Source organism: Amblyraja radiata, chromosome 4 (genome assembly GCF_010909765.2).
Source record: "Amblyraja radiata isolate CabotCenter1 chromosome 4, sAmbRad1.1.pri, whole genome shotgun sequence".
NCBI classification, from domain to species: Eukaryota; Metazoa; Chordata; class Chondrichthyes; order Rajiformes; family Rajidae; genus Amblyraja; species Amblyraja radiata.
This window is the reverse complement of record NC_045959.1, coordinates 58,248,244-58,262,717: the sequence shown is the minus strand read 5'-3', so window position 1 is coordinate 58,262,717 and position 14,474 is coordinate 58,248,244. Positions and strand designations below refer to the sequence as shown.

General features: G+C 46.7%; 1 protein-coding gene across 1 annotated transcript in view; it reads left to right on the top strand.

Annotated features, from left to right (window-relative positions):
• The first annotated feature begins 675 nt into the window (after positions 1 to 675).
• rmc1 (regulator of MON1-CCZ1) overlaps positions 676 to 14,474 on the top strand; it is a 41,623-nt gene continuing 27,824 nt past the window's right edge. The window contains exons 1-3 of the mRNA XM_033019535.1: positions 676 to 823; positions 9,122 to 9,198; positions 14,379 to 14,463. Coding sequence (XP_032875426.1) covers positions 725 to 823; positions 9,122 to 9,198; positions 14,379 to 14,463 — 261 coding nt within the window. The 5' untranslated portion in view covers positions 676 to 724. The remainder of the gene's footprint in view (positions 824 to 9,121; positions 9,199 to 14,378; positions 14,464 to 14,474) is intronic.

Below are 14,474 nucleotides of genomic sequence, written 5' to 3'. Positions count from 1 at the left end.
AAATTCTCTACCCATTTAGAAAATAGTCTACGCCTTTATTCCTACTGCCAAAATGCATGACTCCACACTTTGCCACACTGTATTCCATCTGACATTTCTATGCCCAATCTCCCAATCTGTCCAAGTCCTTCTGCAGAGTCCCTGCTTTCTCTGCACTATATGCCCCTCCACCTATCTTAGTATCATCTGCCAACTTAGCCACAAAGCCTTCAATCCCCTCATCCAAATCATTGATATATCCCGTTCTAGGGCCGGAACCCTTCGTCAGACTGAATATAGAAGAGGGGAATAAGTTGGTAAGAGAGGTGGTTGGCCTAGTAAGCCTTCTTCTTGCATATGGCATGCACAGCCTAAAGTTGTAGGTCAAGGGTAGACATCCAGGCCAGGTCAGCATCAGTTGCTGGGTGGATCCAATCCAATCCAATCCAACTTTATTTGTTAAGCACTTAAGTCTGAAGAAGGGTTTCGGCCCGAAACGTCGCCTATTTCCTTCGCTCCATAGATGCTGCTGCACCCGCTGAGTTTCCCCAGCAATTTTGTGTACCTTAGGCCGAAGGGCCTGTTGTTTTTTACTCCTTGACTGAGTTGGGCTGGGTGTGGCGTGGAGTGCGCCTGCGTGATGCCGGCGGGTGTAACAGCGAGTGCGCAGCGCCGGCAGTGTGAATGCGCCTGCGCGGTGCCGGCCGTAGCGCCTGCGTAGTGGGTGTGAAGCCGGCGGTCGGAGATGGCGCACGGACATCACCTCGCGCTGTGCCGCAGCCCCGTCACCTTCGAGAAGGTGTCCGCCCTCAACAGCGTCTTCTTCGATGAGACCAACAAACAGGTGGGGGCCCCGTCCTCACACCCACCCCTCACTCCCCACACCCACTCCTCACACCCCACACCCACTCCTCACACCCACCCGTCGCTCCCCACCCCTCACTCCCCACCTCTCACACCCACTCCTCACACCCACCTTCTCCCAACACCCTCCCCATCACCACGCCTCCTTCAGCCCATCCCCACCCTCCCTACTCGCCCCTCCTATCCCCTTTCACCCCTCCTCCTTCCTCCATCCCCACTCCCCCTCCATCCCACCTTACTCCTCCCCTCTCCCTCCTTCCCCCTCTCTCTGTTCGGCGAAACGATCGCCAAGCCTGCGCTTGGTCTCACCGATGTAGATCAGCTGACATCTAGAGCAGCGGATGCAATAGATATGGATAGGTGATGTTTTGATAAGTGATAGGACAGAATTTGATAAGTGACAGAAGCAGACCTTATAAAGCCTCAGCATTACATATAACATATAACAATTACAGCACGGAAACAGGCCATCTCGGCCCTACAAGTCCGTGCCGAACAACTTTTTTCCCTTAGTCCCACCTGCCTGCACTCATACCATAACCCTCCATTCCCTTCTCATCCATATGCCTATCCAATTTATTTTTAAATGATACCAACGAACCTGCCGCCACCACTTCCACTGGAAGCTCATTCCACACCGCTACCACTCTCTGAGTAAAGAAGTTCCCCCTCATGTTACCCCTAAACTTCTGTCCCTTAATTCTGAAGTCATGTCATCTTGTTTGAATCTTCCCTATTCTCAAAGGGAAAAGCTTGATCACATCAACTCTGTCTATCCCTCTCATCATTTTAAAGACCTCTATCAAGTCCCCCCTTAACCTTCTGCGCTCCAGAGAATAAAGACCTAACTTATTCAACCTATCTCTGTAACTTAGTTGTTGAAACCCAGGCAACATTCTAGTAAATCTCCTCTGTACTCTCTCTATTTTGTTGACATCCTTCCTATAATTGGGCGACCAAAATTGTACACCATACTCCAGATTTGGTCTCACCAATGCCTTGTACAAATTTAACAATTACATCCCTGTTTTTGTATTCTAGTCCTCTCGAAACAAATGCTACCATTGCGATTAACTTCCTTACCACCGATTCGACATGCAAATTAACTTTTTCAGAATCCTGCACCAGCACGCCCAATTCTCCTTGCACCTCTAAATTCTCTACCCATTTAGAAAATAGTCTACGCCTTTATTCCTACTGCCAAAATGCATGACTCCACACTTTGCCACACTGTATTCCATCTGACATTTCTATGCCCAATCTCCCAATCTGTCCAAGTCCTTCTGCAGAGTCCCTGCTTTCTCTGCACTATATGCCCCTCCACCTATCTTAGTATCATCTGCCAACTTAGCCACAAAGCCTTCAATCCCCTCATCCAAATCATTGATATATCCTGTTCTAGGGCCGGAACCCTTCGTCAGACTGAATATAGAAGAGGGGAAAAAGTTGGTAAGAGAGGTGGTTGGCCTAGTAAGCCTTCTTCTTGCATATGGCATGCACAGCCTAAAGTTGTAGGTCAAGGGTAGACATCCAGGCCAGGTCAGCATCAGTTGCTGGGTGGATCCAATCCAATCCAATCCAACTTTATTTGTTAAGCACTTTAAAACAACCAATGTTGACCAAAGTGCTGTACATAAGACATCATAAACAGACAACATAACAGAACATAACATAACAGCTCACATAAGGCGCAAAAATTACATATGAAATGCAACAATAAATTAAAAGACATAAAACATGAGTAAAAATAATAGGCACGCAGTAAAAGCAATCAAAATAAGAAATTAAATCAAGTAAATAAAGTCGACATCTTACTGGGTATCAAAGGCCACGGAGAAGAGATGGGTTTTAAGAAGTGATTTAAAAACAGACAGAGAAGAGGCCTGTTTAATGTGGAGAGGCAGATCGTTCCATAATTTGGGTGCCGACACAGCAAAGGATGGATGACTTTGATGCCACCAGGGAAAAGCATCAGTGAGCAGTCATTCATAATGTGTGGGATGGTCTGCTCTGGATGTCCGCAGTCGCAAGCAGGGCAGTCTGTCATCCCCCACATGCAGGTGATGGGCTGTTCTTGCATGGCGGGTTCGGATTCTGTTCAGTGTTAGCCATTGCTTGCGATGGAGGTCAAATCCCGGAGGTTTCACTGTGGGGTCTGTGATGACCTCTCCGTTGTTGGTGTTGGTATATTTCCAGGCTCTGCGCTATTCAGTCTTGGAGTCAAAGTCTTCCAGGAATTTGACTGAAGACCAGAAGGGTTTGCGGGACTTCAGGCGCATGTTGGGCAGATGGTTCAAGTCAGCATGGATGGGAAGGGACTTTCAACGTCCTCTCCCTTCTGTATATGCTGGGAGGGGCTATATGAGAGAGGACAGGGAGCCACTGCAAAGGTGTTGACTTAAGCGTCCCTGTGATTACCCGCATTATATAGTTAAGGACGGTCAACTCGTTTGGTGTGGCAGCTATTAGACCAAGCTACCACCCTCATCAGGTGTTCACGATAGGCGAGGGTGTGATCCAGGATGACTCCGAGGTTGGGGAATTTTTCATTCTTTACTGGCTTATCACAATAGGACACTCGGAGCTTGGCATTGACGAGCCGATTGCAGAGGTGAAAGGCAGTGACAGTTCTCTTAGATGGGTTGGGGCAAAGTCGCCAGAAGGTGAAGTACTCCTCCATCCCCTTCATGGGGGGCGTCATCCGGTATGGTATGGCTGCCCAGCCTGCAGCTGTCCGTTTTTTCAACTCTTCTTTACTTTTAGTGAGTTTTAGTGTTTTGTTTCTGGAGCTCTAGTCATTTTTATGTGGGGGGGGGGGGGGGGGGGGGGGAGCGGGGGGGGGGGGGGAGCGGGGGAGGGGGAAACTGCTTTCAGGGTCCCTACCTGGTCGGAGAGGCAGCTTTTCTCCGGGCAGCACCTTCGACCCGTCCTCACGGCCTACCAGCGAGCCTGGAGCGGCGTTTCCCGAGGGGACCGGCCAGACCTCGGCTTTGGCGGCGGCACAGCACTGGAGCGCTATCGCAGAGCGGGCGATGCCTTGCCCGGTTCGCCGCGCTGGGACTCCGGTTTGCTGGGACCGCCGATGAAACATCACGGAGCTGCGGGTCCGTGGAGTGGCCAGCTGCGGGCGGTGGCGCTGAACTTTACATCGGGAGCCTGGGATCTCTCGCTGAGATCGCCAGTGGTGGAGCTCCATCCAGCGTGGCCTGTCGGCTTCAGAAGCCGCGATCTCCGGTAAGGAAGCGGCCGTTCCAGGTTTCCCATGCCGCTGTGAGGATTCTCCCGATGCCGGAGCACCATCATCCGGCGAGAAGGGCCTGGAACACCGGGCCTCCGTAAAGGCGACTGCGGAGGTCATAATAGGCCCGACTATGGGTGGACATGGGACATTGTGCCTTCCCTCATAATGGGAACCATTGTGGGGGGATGTTTTTTATGTTTAAATCTCTTTATTATTGTTGTGTCTGTATTCTTTTTTATGTGCTGCATTGGCAATAAGCATTTCACTACACCTATGGTGTATGTGACTAATAAATAACCTTTGAAGTCTTGGGTTAGCGAAGGAGAATTTGGGTAATAATAATAATAATAATAATAATATCTTTTATTGTCATTGATCATAAGCGCAACGAGATTTGGTATGCAGCTTCCATCCGATGTCATAACATAAATAACTAATAAAATTTAGATTTAGATATCCCCAGAACATGGATTGTAAAGAGAACAGTAAAATAGTCAAAACAGTTCATACAGACTAAAGTGCAGATGTGTCTGTGCGACGTGACCATCCGAGGTATGTGCCCCACCTGGGTTTTCACCCATTACTCCTTCACCCTATCCTCACCCCCACCTCCCCCCATCCCTGCCTGATCCACTGAGTTACTCCAGCACTTTTTTTTGCTCAAGATGTTAGCTCCGGCAGTTCCCTGTGTTCTCTTCCCCCACCCTCCTGTGGCCTGTAACGTTGGTGTAGTAGTGACACCAGGCATCGGAGATTTAATAGCCTCACCATGGCTGAATCTCCCATCATCAGTGCTCAGCGGTCACCACTTGGAATACAGCGCAGAAACAGACCCTTCGGCCCAACTCGTCCATACCAACCAAGATGCCCCATCTAAACTAGTCAAGAGTGTTTAATTGTCATATGAACAGAACAATGAAATTCTTGCTTGCAGCAGCTTAACTGGCCTTTCACACCAATAATATATAATAATTATTGGCTACCTCGAATGGCCGAATGGACTACTGCACCCATTGTCTATAATCACCAGTTAAAAAAATTGATGGCCCCAACACGAATGATTCCAGGAATGAGTGGGTTAGCAAATGATGAGCGTTTGACAGCACTGGGCCTCTACTCGCTAGAGTTTAGAATGCTTAGGGGGGACCTCATTGAAACTTACAGAATAATGAAAAGCATAGATAGAGTGGATGTGGAATGGATGTTTCCACAGGTAGGAGTTTAGGACCAGAGGTCATAGCCGCTAAATTAAAAGGTTATCTTTTAGAAAGGAAGTGAAGAGGAACTTCTTCAGTCAGAGGGTAGCTAATCAGTGAACATTGCCATAGAGGGCTGTGGAGGCCAAGTCAGTGGATATTTTTAAGGCAGAGATAGACAAATTCTTGATTAGAACGTGTGTCAAGGGTTATGGGGACAAGGCAGGAAACTGGGATTAGGAGGCAGAGATCAGCTATGAGTGAATGGCGGTGCTGGCTCGAAGGGCCGAATGGCCTACTCCTGCACCTATTGTCTATTGTCTAATTCTACTCCTATAACGTGAACACGGGTGCCAAAGTCCTTAGTGCAACCAAAAACAGTCTACAGTTCAGTCTTAACTGGTTATGCCAAAAGTTGCTCCATATACCTGCCTATTGTACCTGTGTTTGAACTGATTGTACCTGATCTGTGTGCAGTGCATGTAAAACAAAACCTGTCTGCAAAACAAAACTTTACACCTCGGTACATGTGCCACTAATAAATCCTCTGTTGTAACAGCATCAAGAGATAAGTAGACCCAAGCGCAGAGAAGAGATGGGGAGTAAGAGAAGGAGTAAGTTAAACTCAAAAAGGGTTTGTCTAGAATCCTGATAAACAGGAGTAAGACACAGCATGAGAACATCCAAAACTGAACAAAGACAGAGACAAACATCTGCATTTAAATAGGGAACTCAATAAGGGACACAAATGTTAATGACACAGAGCTGAAAATACTTAAATATAATTGAACAAAAGAACAACAGAACACAGGTACACAAAATTGCTGGAGGAACTCAGCGGGTGCAGCAGCATCTATGGAGCGAAGGAAATAGGCGACGTTTCGGGCCGAAACGTCTGATGAAGGGTTTCGGCCCGAAACGTCGCCTATTTCCTTCGCTCCATAGATGCTGCTGCACCCGCTGAGTTCCTCCAGCAATTTTGTGTACCTTCGATATTCCAGCATCTGCAGTTCCCTTTTGAACAGAACACAGTCTGTTCCGCTCTCAGTGACCAGCAGAGGGATCAACAGGCACAGTGACATTCGTGTGTGTGTGTAAAAAAAACACTGACAATTCAGACGGAACAGTGGTGCAGCTGGTAGAGCCGCTGCCTCAAAGCGCCAGAGACCTGGGCTCGATCCTGACCTCGTGGTGCTGTCTATGTATGGAGTTTGCATGTTCTCCCTGTGACCACGTGGGTTTCCTCCTGGGCTCTGGTTTCCTCCCACATCCAAAATACGATAAGTTACAATACGATAGAACTTTATTATCGCAGGAGGGAAATTGATCCACTAGGGGTGTCGCATTGATCCATTAGGGGCGCCACCTCTGCCTACAGTCTGTCTGTTTTTCTATTTTTTTAATTTTTAGCCAGTTTTAAAGTTTGTTTTGGAGATTTCTTTAGCTTTTCTATGTGGGGGAGGGGGGTAGGGTAAGGGTGATACCGTTTCCCAGTCACTTCCTGGCGAGGACGCGACTATTCTTCGAGTCGCGTCCTCGCCCCCCTCCTCGCGGCCTACCACCTGGATTAGAATGGCCTTTCCTGCCGGGGACCGGACCAGAGCTTCAGCAGCAGCGGCGCAGCGCTGGATACATCGCGGAGTGGGCGATTGCTTACCTGGATCGCCGTTGAAGCTCCGGAGTGCTGAGCCTGCTGCTTCAACATCGGAACTGTGGTTTGCAGAGCTTCCAGCGTGGCTGGCGCTGACTTCAACATCGCGAAGTCCTGGGGCCCTTTGCTGAGAGCCGTGAGCGTTGAATCTCCGCCCAGCGCGGCCTGTGGACTTCGGGAGCCGCGGACTCCGGTAGGAGGTGGCCGATTCGGATGTCCAAGCCGCTGAGGATGTCCTCCAGTCCCGACGTCGGACTTCCATCACCCCGGCGAGCGGGCCTGAACCTCGGGCTGCCCGTAGCGGCGATAGCGGGGGGTTCTGGGGGCCCCCGACCACTGGAGGACACCAGAGGAGGATGACAAAATTTGGAGCCTTCCCTCACGGTGGGAAACTTTGATCCCGCTGTGTGGGGATGTCTGTGTTAAGACTATCGTGTTCTGTGCTCTATTATTCGTATGGCTGTATGGCGACCACACATTTCACTGGACCAATTGGTACATGTGACAAATAAATGTATCTTGTATCTTGATCTGCCAACAGTCATAAAACACAAAATACATGAAACATGAAATTAAAGTGACGAGTGGAAAGGATTGGGGATGTGCAAAGATTGGGGGGGGGGGGAAGAGTCGGTCTCAGTCTACCTCATGACAGAAGGGGGAGGAGTTATACAGTTTGATAGCCACAGGGAAGAAGGATCTCAGTGCAGGTTTGTAGGTTGATTGCCCCAGTGTGTTGGGAGTGGATGAGAAAGTGGGATAACATGGAACAAGTGATCGATGGTCGGCATGGGCCGAAGGGCCTGTTTCCATGCTGTATTTATAAAACTAAAAAACAATGTACGTTTATTCCAGTCAGAAATGTGGCAATTTGCAAAGGGGAACAATGAAATGGCAAAACATTTTTTAAAAAAGCCTGGTATCTGTCTTCACAGAATATACTTCGGGGAACTTGCTAGAATTGATAGGGAACTAAGAGTTTAACGGGAAGGAGGAATTAAAGAAAATTGATATTCATTTAAGAAAATACACCCTTGAATACTTAGTCATGAAATTAGTGGAAACATGTTGTTGTCATCCAAAACCCAGTGGATTATTGATTAATTCGAGCAGATTGGAGAATGACCTTTGTACCCTCACTATTGAACAGTTGAGGGAGGGGGAAGGGGAAACTCAGACCTGCAGGGAAAATGCTAGGGTCTGTTGTAAAAGAGTTAGGAAAGACGTCAACAAAGCTTTTCACTGTATCTAGTACACGTGACAAAAGGTAACATTTGTTGTCTAGCGCTCTTGGGATCTTGCATTTTGTCCTACAGATTAGCCTACCTCGTCTTTTGCCTCTTTTTCACCTCTAACCTTTGTCCACCCACCCATCTACCATTCAAAACGCACCCTCCGCTCACCCATATCCATCTATTACATGTAGAAAGGAATTGTGGATGCTGTTTTATGTTGAAGATAGACACAAACTGCTGGAGTAACACAGTAGGTCAGGATTCGGTGATGTTTTGGGTCAAAACCCTTCTTCAGACTGAAAAACGGTCCTGACCCGGTCACTATCCTTTTTCTCTAGAGATGCTGCCTGACCCGCTGAGTTACTCCAGCACTTAGTGTCTTTCCCCACCTATTACTTGCCAGGCTTTGTCTCGCCTCCTCCCGCTCCCATTCTTTTATAGCTTTCCCCCCCACGGCAATTTACATCTGTCCATTCCCTCCACAGTTACTCCAGCTCTTTGTGCTTCACTCAAGATTCCAGCATCTGTTATTCCTTGTGTCTCCATTATGTCACTTCATAAGATCAGGAGACAGAGGTGCAGAATTAGGACATTCGCCTCGTCAAGTGTGTTCTGCCATTCGATCACAGCTGATCTATTTTTTGCCTTCTCCCCGTAACCTGTCAAGAACTTGTCATTCCCCTCTTTAAAAATACCGAATGATTTGGCCTCTACAGCCGTCTGTGACAATAAAATGCACAGATTCACCACCCTCTGGCTAAAGAAATTCCTCCTCATCCCTATTCTAAAGGTATGTCCTTTTACAGGCACACCACCGATTTTCCAGCACCCTTGATTCCAGAGCGGTCGGTGGTGGATCTGTATTCGGTGGAGGATCTATATTCTGAGGCTGCCCCCTAGACTCTCGCACTTAAGCTGGTTGGACAATAGAGGATCTTCCATTTTGCATTTACAGGTGTTTGCTGTTCGCTCCGGGGGTGCAACAGGTGTGGTGGCCAAAGGTCTGGATGACAAGGCCTCCATCTCTTTCAGGTAATACGTGCTGTGTGATCTTACATGACAGAAAAACTATTGTACTTTGTAGAACAACAATGGTCATAATAATATGGTACTTTGGTTCTGTCTTCACTAAGGAAGACACAAACAATCTCCAAGAAAAACTAGGGGACCGAGGGTCTAGTAGGAGGGAGGAACTGAAGGGAATTCACATTAGTCAGGAAATTGAGTTAGGTAAACTGTTGGGACTGAAGGCAGATAAATCCACAGGGCCTGATGGTCAGAGTACTCAAGGAGGAGGCTCTAGAAATGCATTGGTAATCATTTTCCAATGTTCTATAGACTGGATCAGTTCCTGTGGACTGGAGGGTAGGTAATGTAACTCAATTTTTTAAGAAAGGAGGTAGCGAAAACAGAGAATTATACACCGGTTAGCCTTACATCGGTCATGGGGAAGATGCTTGAGCCGATTATTAAAGATGTAATAGCAGCGCATTTGGAAAGCAATGACAGGATCGGTCAAAGTCAGCATGAATTTATGAAGGGGAAATCATGCTTGTCTAATGTTCTGGAATTTTTTGAAGATGTTACAAGTGGAATGGATAAGGGAGAGCCAGTGGATGTGGTGTATCTGGACTTTCAAAAAGCCTTTGACAAGGTCCCACACAAGAGATGAGTGTGCAAAAGTAGAGCACATGGTATTAGGGGTAGGGTATTGACATGGATAGAGAACTGGTTGGCAGACAGGAAGCAAAGAGTAAGAATTAACGGGTCCTTTTCAGAATGGCAGGTAGTGACGTGGGGTGCCGCAAGGCTCAGTGTTGGGACCCCAGTTATTTACAATATATATTAACGATTTAGACATTGGAATTAAAGATAACATCTCCAAGTTTGCGGAGGACGCAAAACTGGGTGGCAGTGTGAGCTGCGAGGAGGATGCTATGAGCTGCAGGGTGACTTGAATAGGTAAGGTGAGTGGGCAGATGCAGTTTAATGTGGGTGTCATATGTGAGGTTATCCACTTTGGTGGCAAGAACTGGAAGGCAGATTATCTAAATGGTGTCAGATTAGGAAAAGGGGAGGTGCAACGAGACTTGGGTGTGCTTGTACATCAGTCACTGAAAGTAAGCATGCAGGTACAGCAGGCAGTGAAGAAAGCTAATTGCGCATTCATTCGCAAGTTGGCCTTCATTGCGAGAGGATTTGAGTCACAGTTTAAGAATAAGGGCTAGGCTATTTAGGACTGAGATGAAGAAAAACGTTTTTACCCAGAGAGTTTTGAATCTGTGGAATTCTCTGCCACAGAAGGCAGTGGAGGCTAATTCATTGGATGTTTTCAAGAGAGAGTTAGATTTAGCTGTGTAAGAAGGAACTGCAGCTGCTTTAACCGAAGATAAACACACAAACCTGGAGTAACTCAGCGGGAAGGCAGCATCTCTGGAGAGAAGGAATGGGTGACGTTTCGGGTTAAGAACCTAGATGTAGCTCGGGGGGGGGGAAACGCAGGAACGGGGTACTGATTTTGGATGATCAGCCATGATCATATTGAATGGCGGTGCTGGCTCAAAGGGCCAAATGGCCTACTCCTGTACCTATTTTCTATGTTTCTATGGGAGGGGAATCGAGAACCAGAGGACATAGATTTAAAGTGAGTGAGGAAAGATTTAATCGGAACTTTAGGTCCAACTTTTTCACCCAGAGGGTGGTGGGTATATGGAACAAGATAGTCGAGGCAAGTACAATTACAATATTTAAAAGACATTTGGACAGGTGGATGGATAGGAAAGGTTTTGAAGGATGTGGGTAGACACAAAATGCTGGAGTAGCTCAGTGGGACGGGCAGCATTTCTGGAGAGAAGGAATGCTTGATGTTTTGGGTCGAGACCCTTCTTCAGAGGTTTTAGAGGGATGTGGGCCAGGTTCAGTAAATGGGGCCGAATGGCCTGTTTTTGTGCTGTACGACACTGTGACCCTATGGTGACACTCTGTTACACATGCCACTCTTTGCCATATGATTTACTGGCTACCAAAGTATCTATGCTGCATTTCGCTCAGCATTGTGGATTTGAGAAATTTTGCTTTTAGCAAAGTTTTTCAGGAACAGAACTCTTCTGTAAATTGAGGAATTACTGCATAGATTCACTTGAAATTGTTATCCTTAAGCGTAACTGAATGCTGTTTCGCATTTAATGACCTTCCTTATTTTAAACATGAAGATTAGCTGTGTTCTATTTTAGTCAGTTTTTTTTTGAGGAGTTGGGGAAATTCTGCATTTTGGGTAAAAGTGCAGGACAGAAATCCCCCATAATCGCAGATACATAAAACTGGTGTTAAAATGACTTTTTTTTCCCACACGAGCAGTTGGCCACATTTGTGGAGAGGGAGGGAAACTTTAGAATAATTTGCCAGAGAATTTAGGAACCTGGTGGTGGAAGAACAAAGGGTCAAGGCCAAGTCATGAGTGTCTAATTACCATATTTACCGACCATACAACAATTAAATTATTACTGGCAGCAGCTTTTAGGTTTAGATATGTCATTGTCACGTGCACTGAGGTACAGTGAAAAGCTTTGTTTTACATGCTATCCCAACAGATCAGATAATACCGTACATAGATACAATCAAATCAAACTCGAGTACAATAGAGGAAAGGGGAAGATACAGAGTGCAGAATATAGTTCTCAGCATTGTAGCACATCAGTGCAATGTCCGCAATGGGGTAGAGGTTTAGTTTAGTTCAGAGATACAGCATGGAAACAGGCCCTTCGGCCCACTGAATCCGCACCAACCAGTGATCATCCCATACACTAACACTATCCCACACAGTAGGGACAATTTACAATTTTTACTGAAGCCAGATTAATCTACAAACCTGTACGTCTTTGGAAAACGGGAGGAAACCAGAGCACTCGGAGAAAACCCACGCGGTCACGGGGAGTACGTACAAACTCCGTACAGACAGTCCCCTTAGTCAGGTTCTAACCCGGGTCTGGCGCTGTAAGGCAGCAGCTCTACCGCTGCGCCACCCTGCTAAGGTGAATCAGACAGTATCCTAGCTTATGGAAGGACCGTTCAGAGTTACAGGTCCATTAATGCAATAACTAAAATATAAGTATACAATAATTAATAAATACGACAAATAATTACTGCATAGGTAACCATAATAGTACATAAATGGAAGTCCATATTGCAACCAAAGACACAGTCCACAGATGATCACAGTTGCAGAGGTTAATGTTGTGCAGTGTGCAAGAGCCTGATGGTTGCTGGGAAGAAGCTGTTTTTGAACCTGGAGGTCACGGTTCTAGGGCTCCTGTACTTTCTTCCCGATGGTAGCAGTGAGATGAGAGCGTGCTTTCAACTTTTGTACCTTCTGCCTGACAGGAGAGGGGAGAAGAGTGCAGGTGTGGGTCTGTGATGATGCTGGCTGCCTTTTTGAGGCAGTGCTGCCTTTAGGTTCCCTCAGGTGTGGGGAAGTCATTACCTGTGATGGACTGGGCAGTGCCTATAACTATCTGATCTCCTTGGTTCCTGGGCATTTGAGTTGCCAATCCAGGCTTGATGTAACCAGTCAGTGTGCACTCTACCGTATATCTGTAATAGTTAGGTAGAGTACTCAAGGGAAGATAGTGATGGGTCAGAGGGTAGAAGTGAATAAATGTCTGGAGCGGGGAAGAAGTTGTTCCTGAATCTGGTGGTACATGCTTTCAAGCTTTTGTATCATCCTGGTTAGCACGCAGCAAGGGCTTTTCACTGTACCTCGATACACGTGACAATAAACTAAACTCAACTCACAGGGGTGGAACAGGTCTTTGATTATCCTGTTGCAAAGGGAGCTGACGGACTGGTGGCGCAGCTGTGATTGTGTTAGTTGAAGGCAGCAGTTTATCCTCCGCAGAGAAATACTTAGCGACATGGGATAGAAACCTAGCGGTTCCTGGTTGTGGTGGTGTGTTGCAGCTGGACTCCACGCTGGTTGACAGAAAAATGATAGAAATAGTTCAACTTCATTCTCTCGAACCTTCATTTCACTTTTTGCTTTAAGCTATGAATAAAATGGAGAAGTGGTCTTGTTCTGACCTTCTTAAAAAGTCCCTTAACTAATCTGTGACAATATGGGTTGTCTTGGAACGAAGCTATTGCTACGAAGTAGACACATATAGTATTTATATCACCTTCAATGTACTGGGTTCATGAAGTGATCAGTGGTTAGGGTTTGACAATAAGCCAGTGAGGGAAAATGTCCAGAAGCTTGCTGAGTTTTGACACACAGCCATTTGAGGACCAATAGTTTTCAGGGCTGTGCGGCGAGGCTGGAGGGGAACGGGGCGATGAGATTACTCCAGAGTGAGCTGGAATGGCCTCCATTGCTATGTTACAGAGGACAGGAATGGTGGAGATTTGAATGATCTTGAGTTGACAGGGAATTCGAAACAGCTAGTGTGGAAGTTGGGCGGTGCAGTGGCGTTGTGGTAGAGTTGCAGCCTTAAAGCGCCAGAGAACCAGGTTCGATCCTGACTAAGAGTCCTGTCTGTACGGAGTTTGTACGTTCTCCCTGTGACCGCGTGGTTTTCTCCAGGTGCTCCGGTTTCCACCTATACTCCACGGTTTGTAGGTTAATTGACGTTGGTAAAGTTGTTCCTAGTGTGTAGTATAGTGTTTGTGTACAGGGTGATTGCTGGTCAGTGAAGAGTCGGTGGGCCGTAGGCCATGTTTCAGCACTGGTTAAAAATGCCAGTCACATTCACTTTACATTTTAAATTTGTTTTATTTAAGTTTCTGGCACTCCATGGTTCTTTAGAGCCATGGAGGGGAGTCATTAGCGGGTCAGGGGTATATTGTTGTTTTATTATCAAGTGACCGCTGTTAGTCCAGAAAAACGGATAATCCAGAAAAGCTCTGGTACCGCTGGTGCCAGAAAATTGGTATTCAACCTGTAGATAGAGTGATAAAGGTGTACGGTATGCTTGCTTTTATATGTCGGGGCATTGAGTTTATGAGTCAGGATGTCATAACACAGTCTTATAGACCATAAGACATAGGAACAGAATGGGGCAACTTGTCTATAGCGCCTGCTCTGTCAAGTTGGTCTCAACAAACAGTCCCTAATTTGGGTACACTAATTCTACTGGGAATTCCAGGCCTCGCCACAGAATGGTACGTGATGATAATAAACTCATACCAGCAAAAATCTTTTTTTGTTGTTCATTTCAAAGAATGGAAGACAAAGGAGAAGTGAAATGCATCAAATTTTCATTTGGGAACAAGATTTTAGCCGTGCAGCGAACACCAAAGGCCGTGGTAAGGAAGGA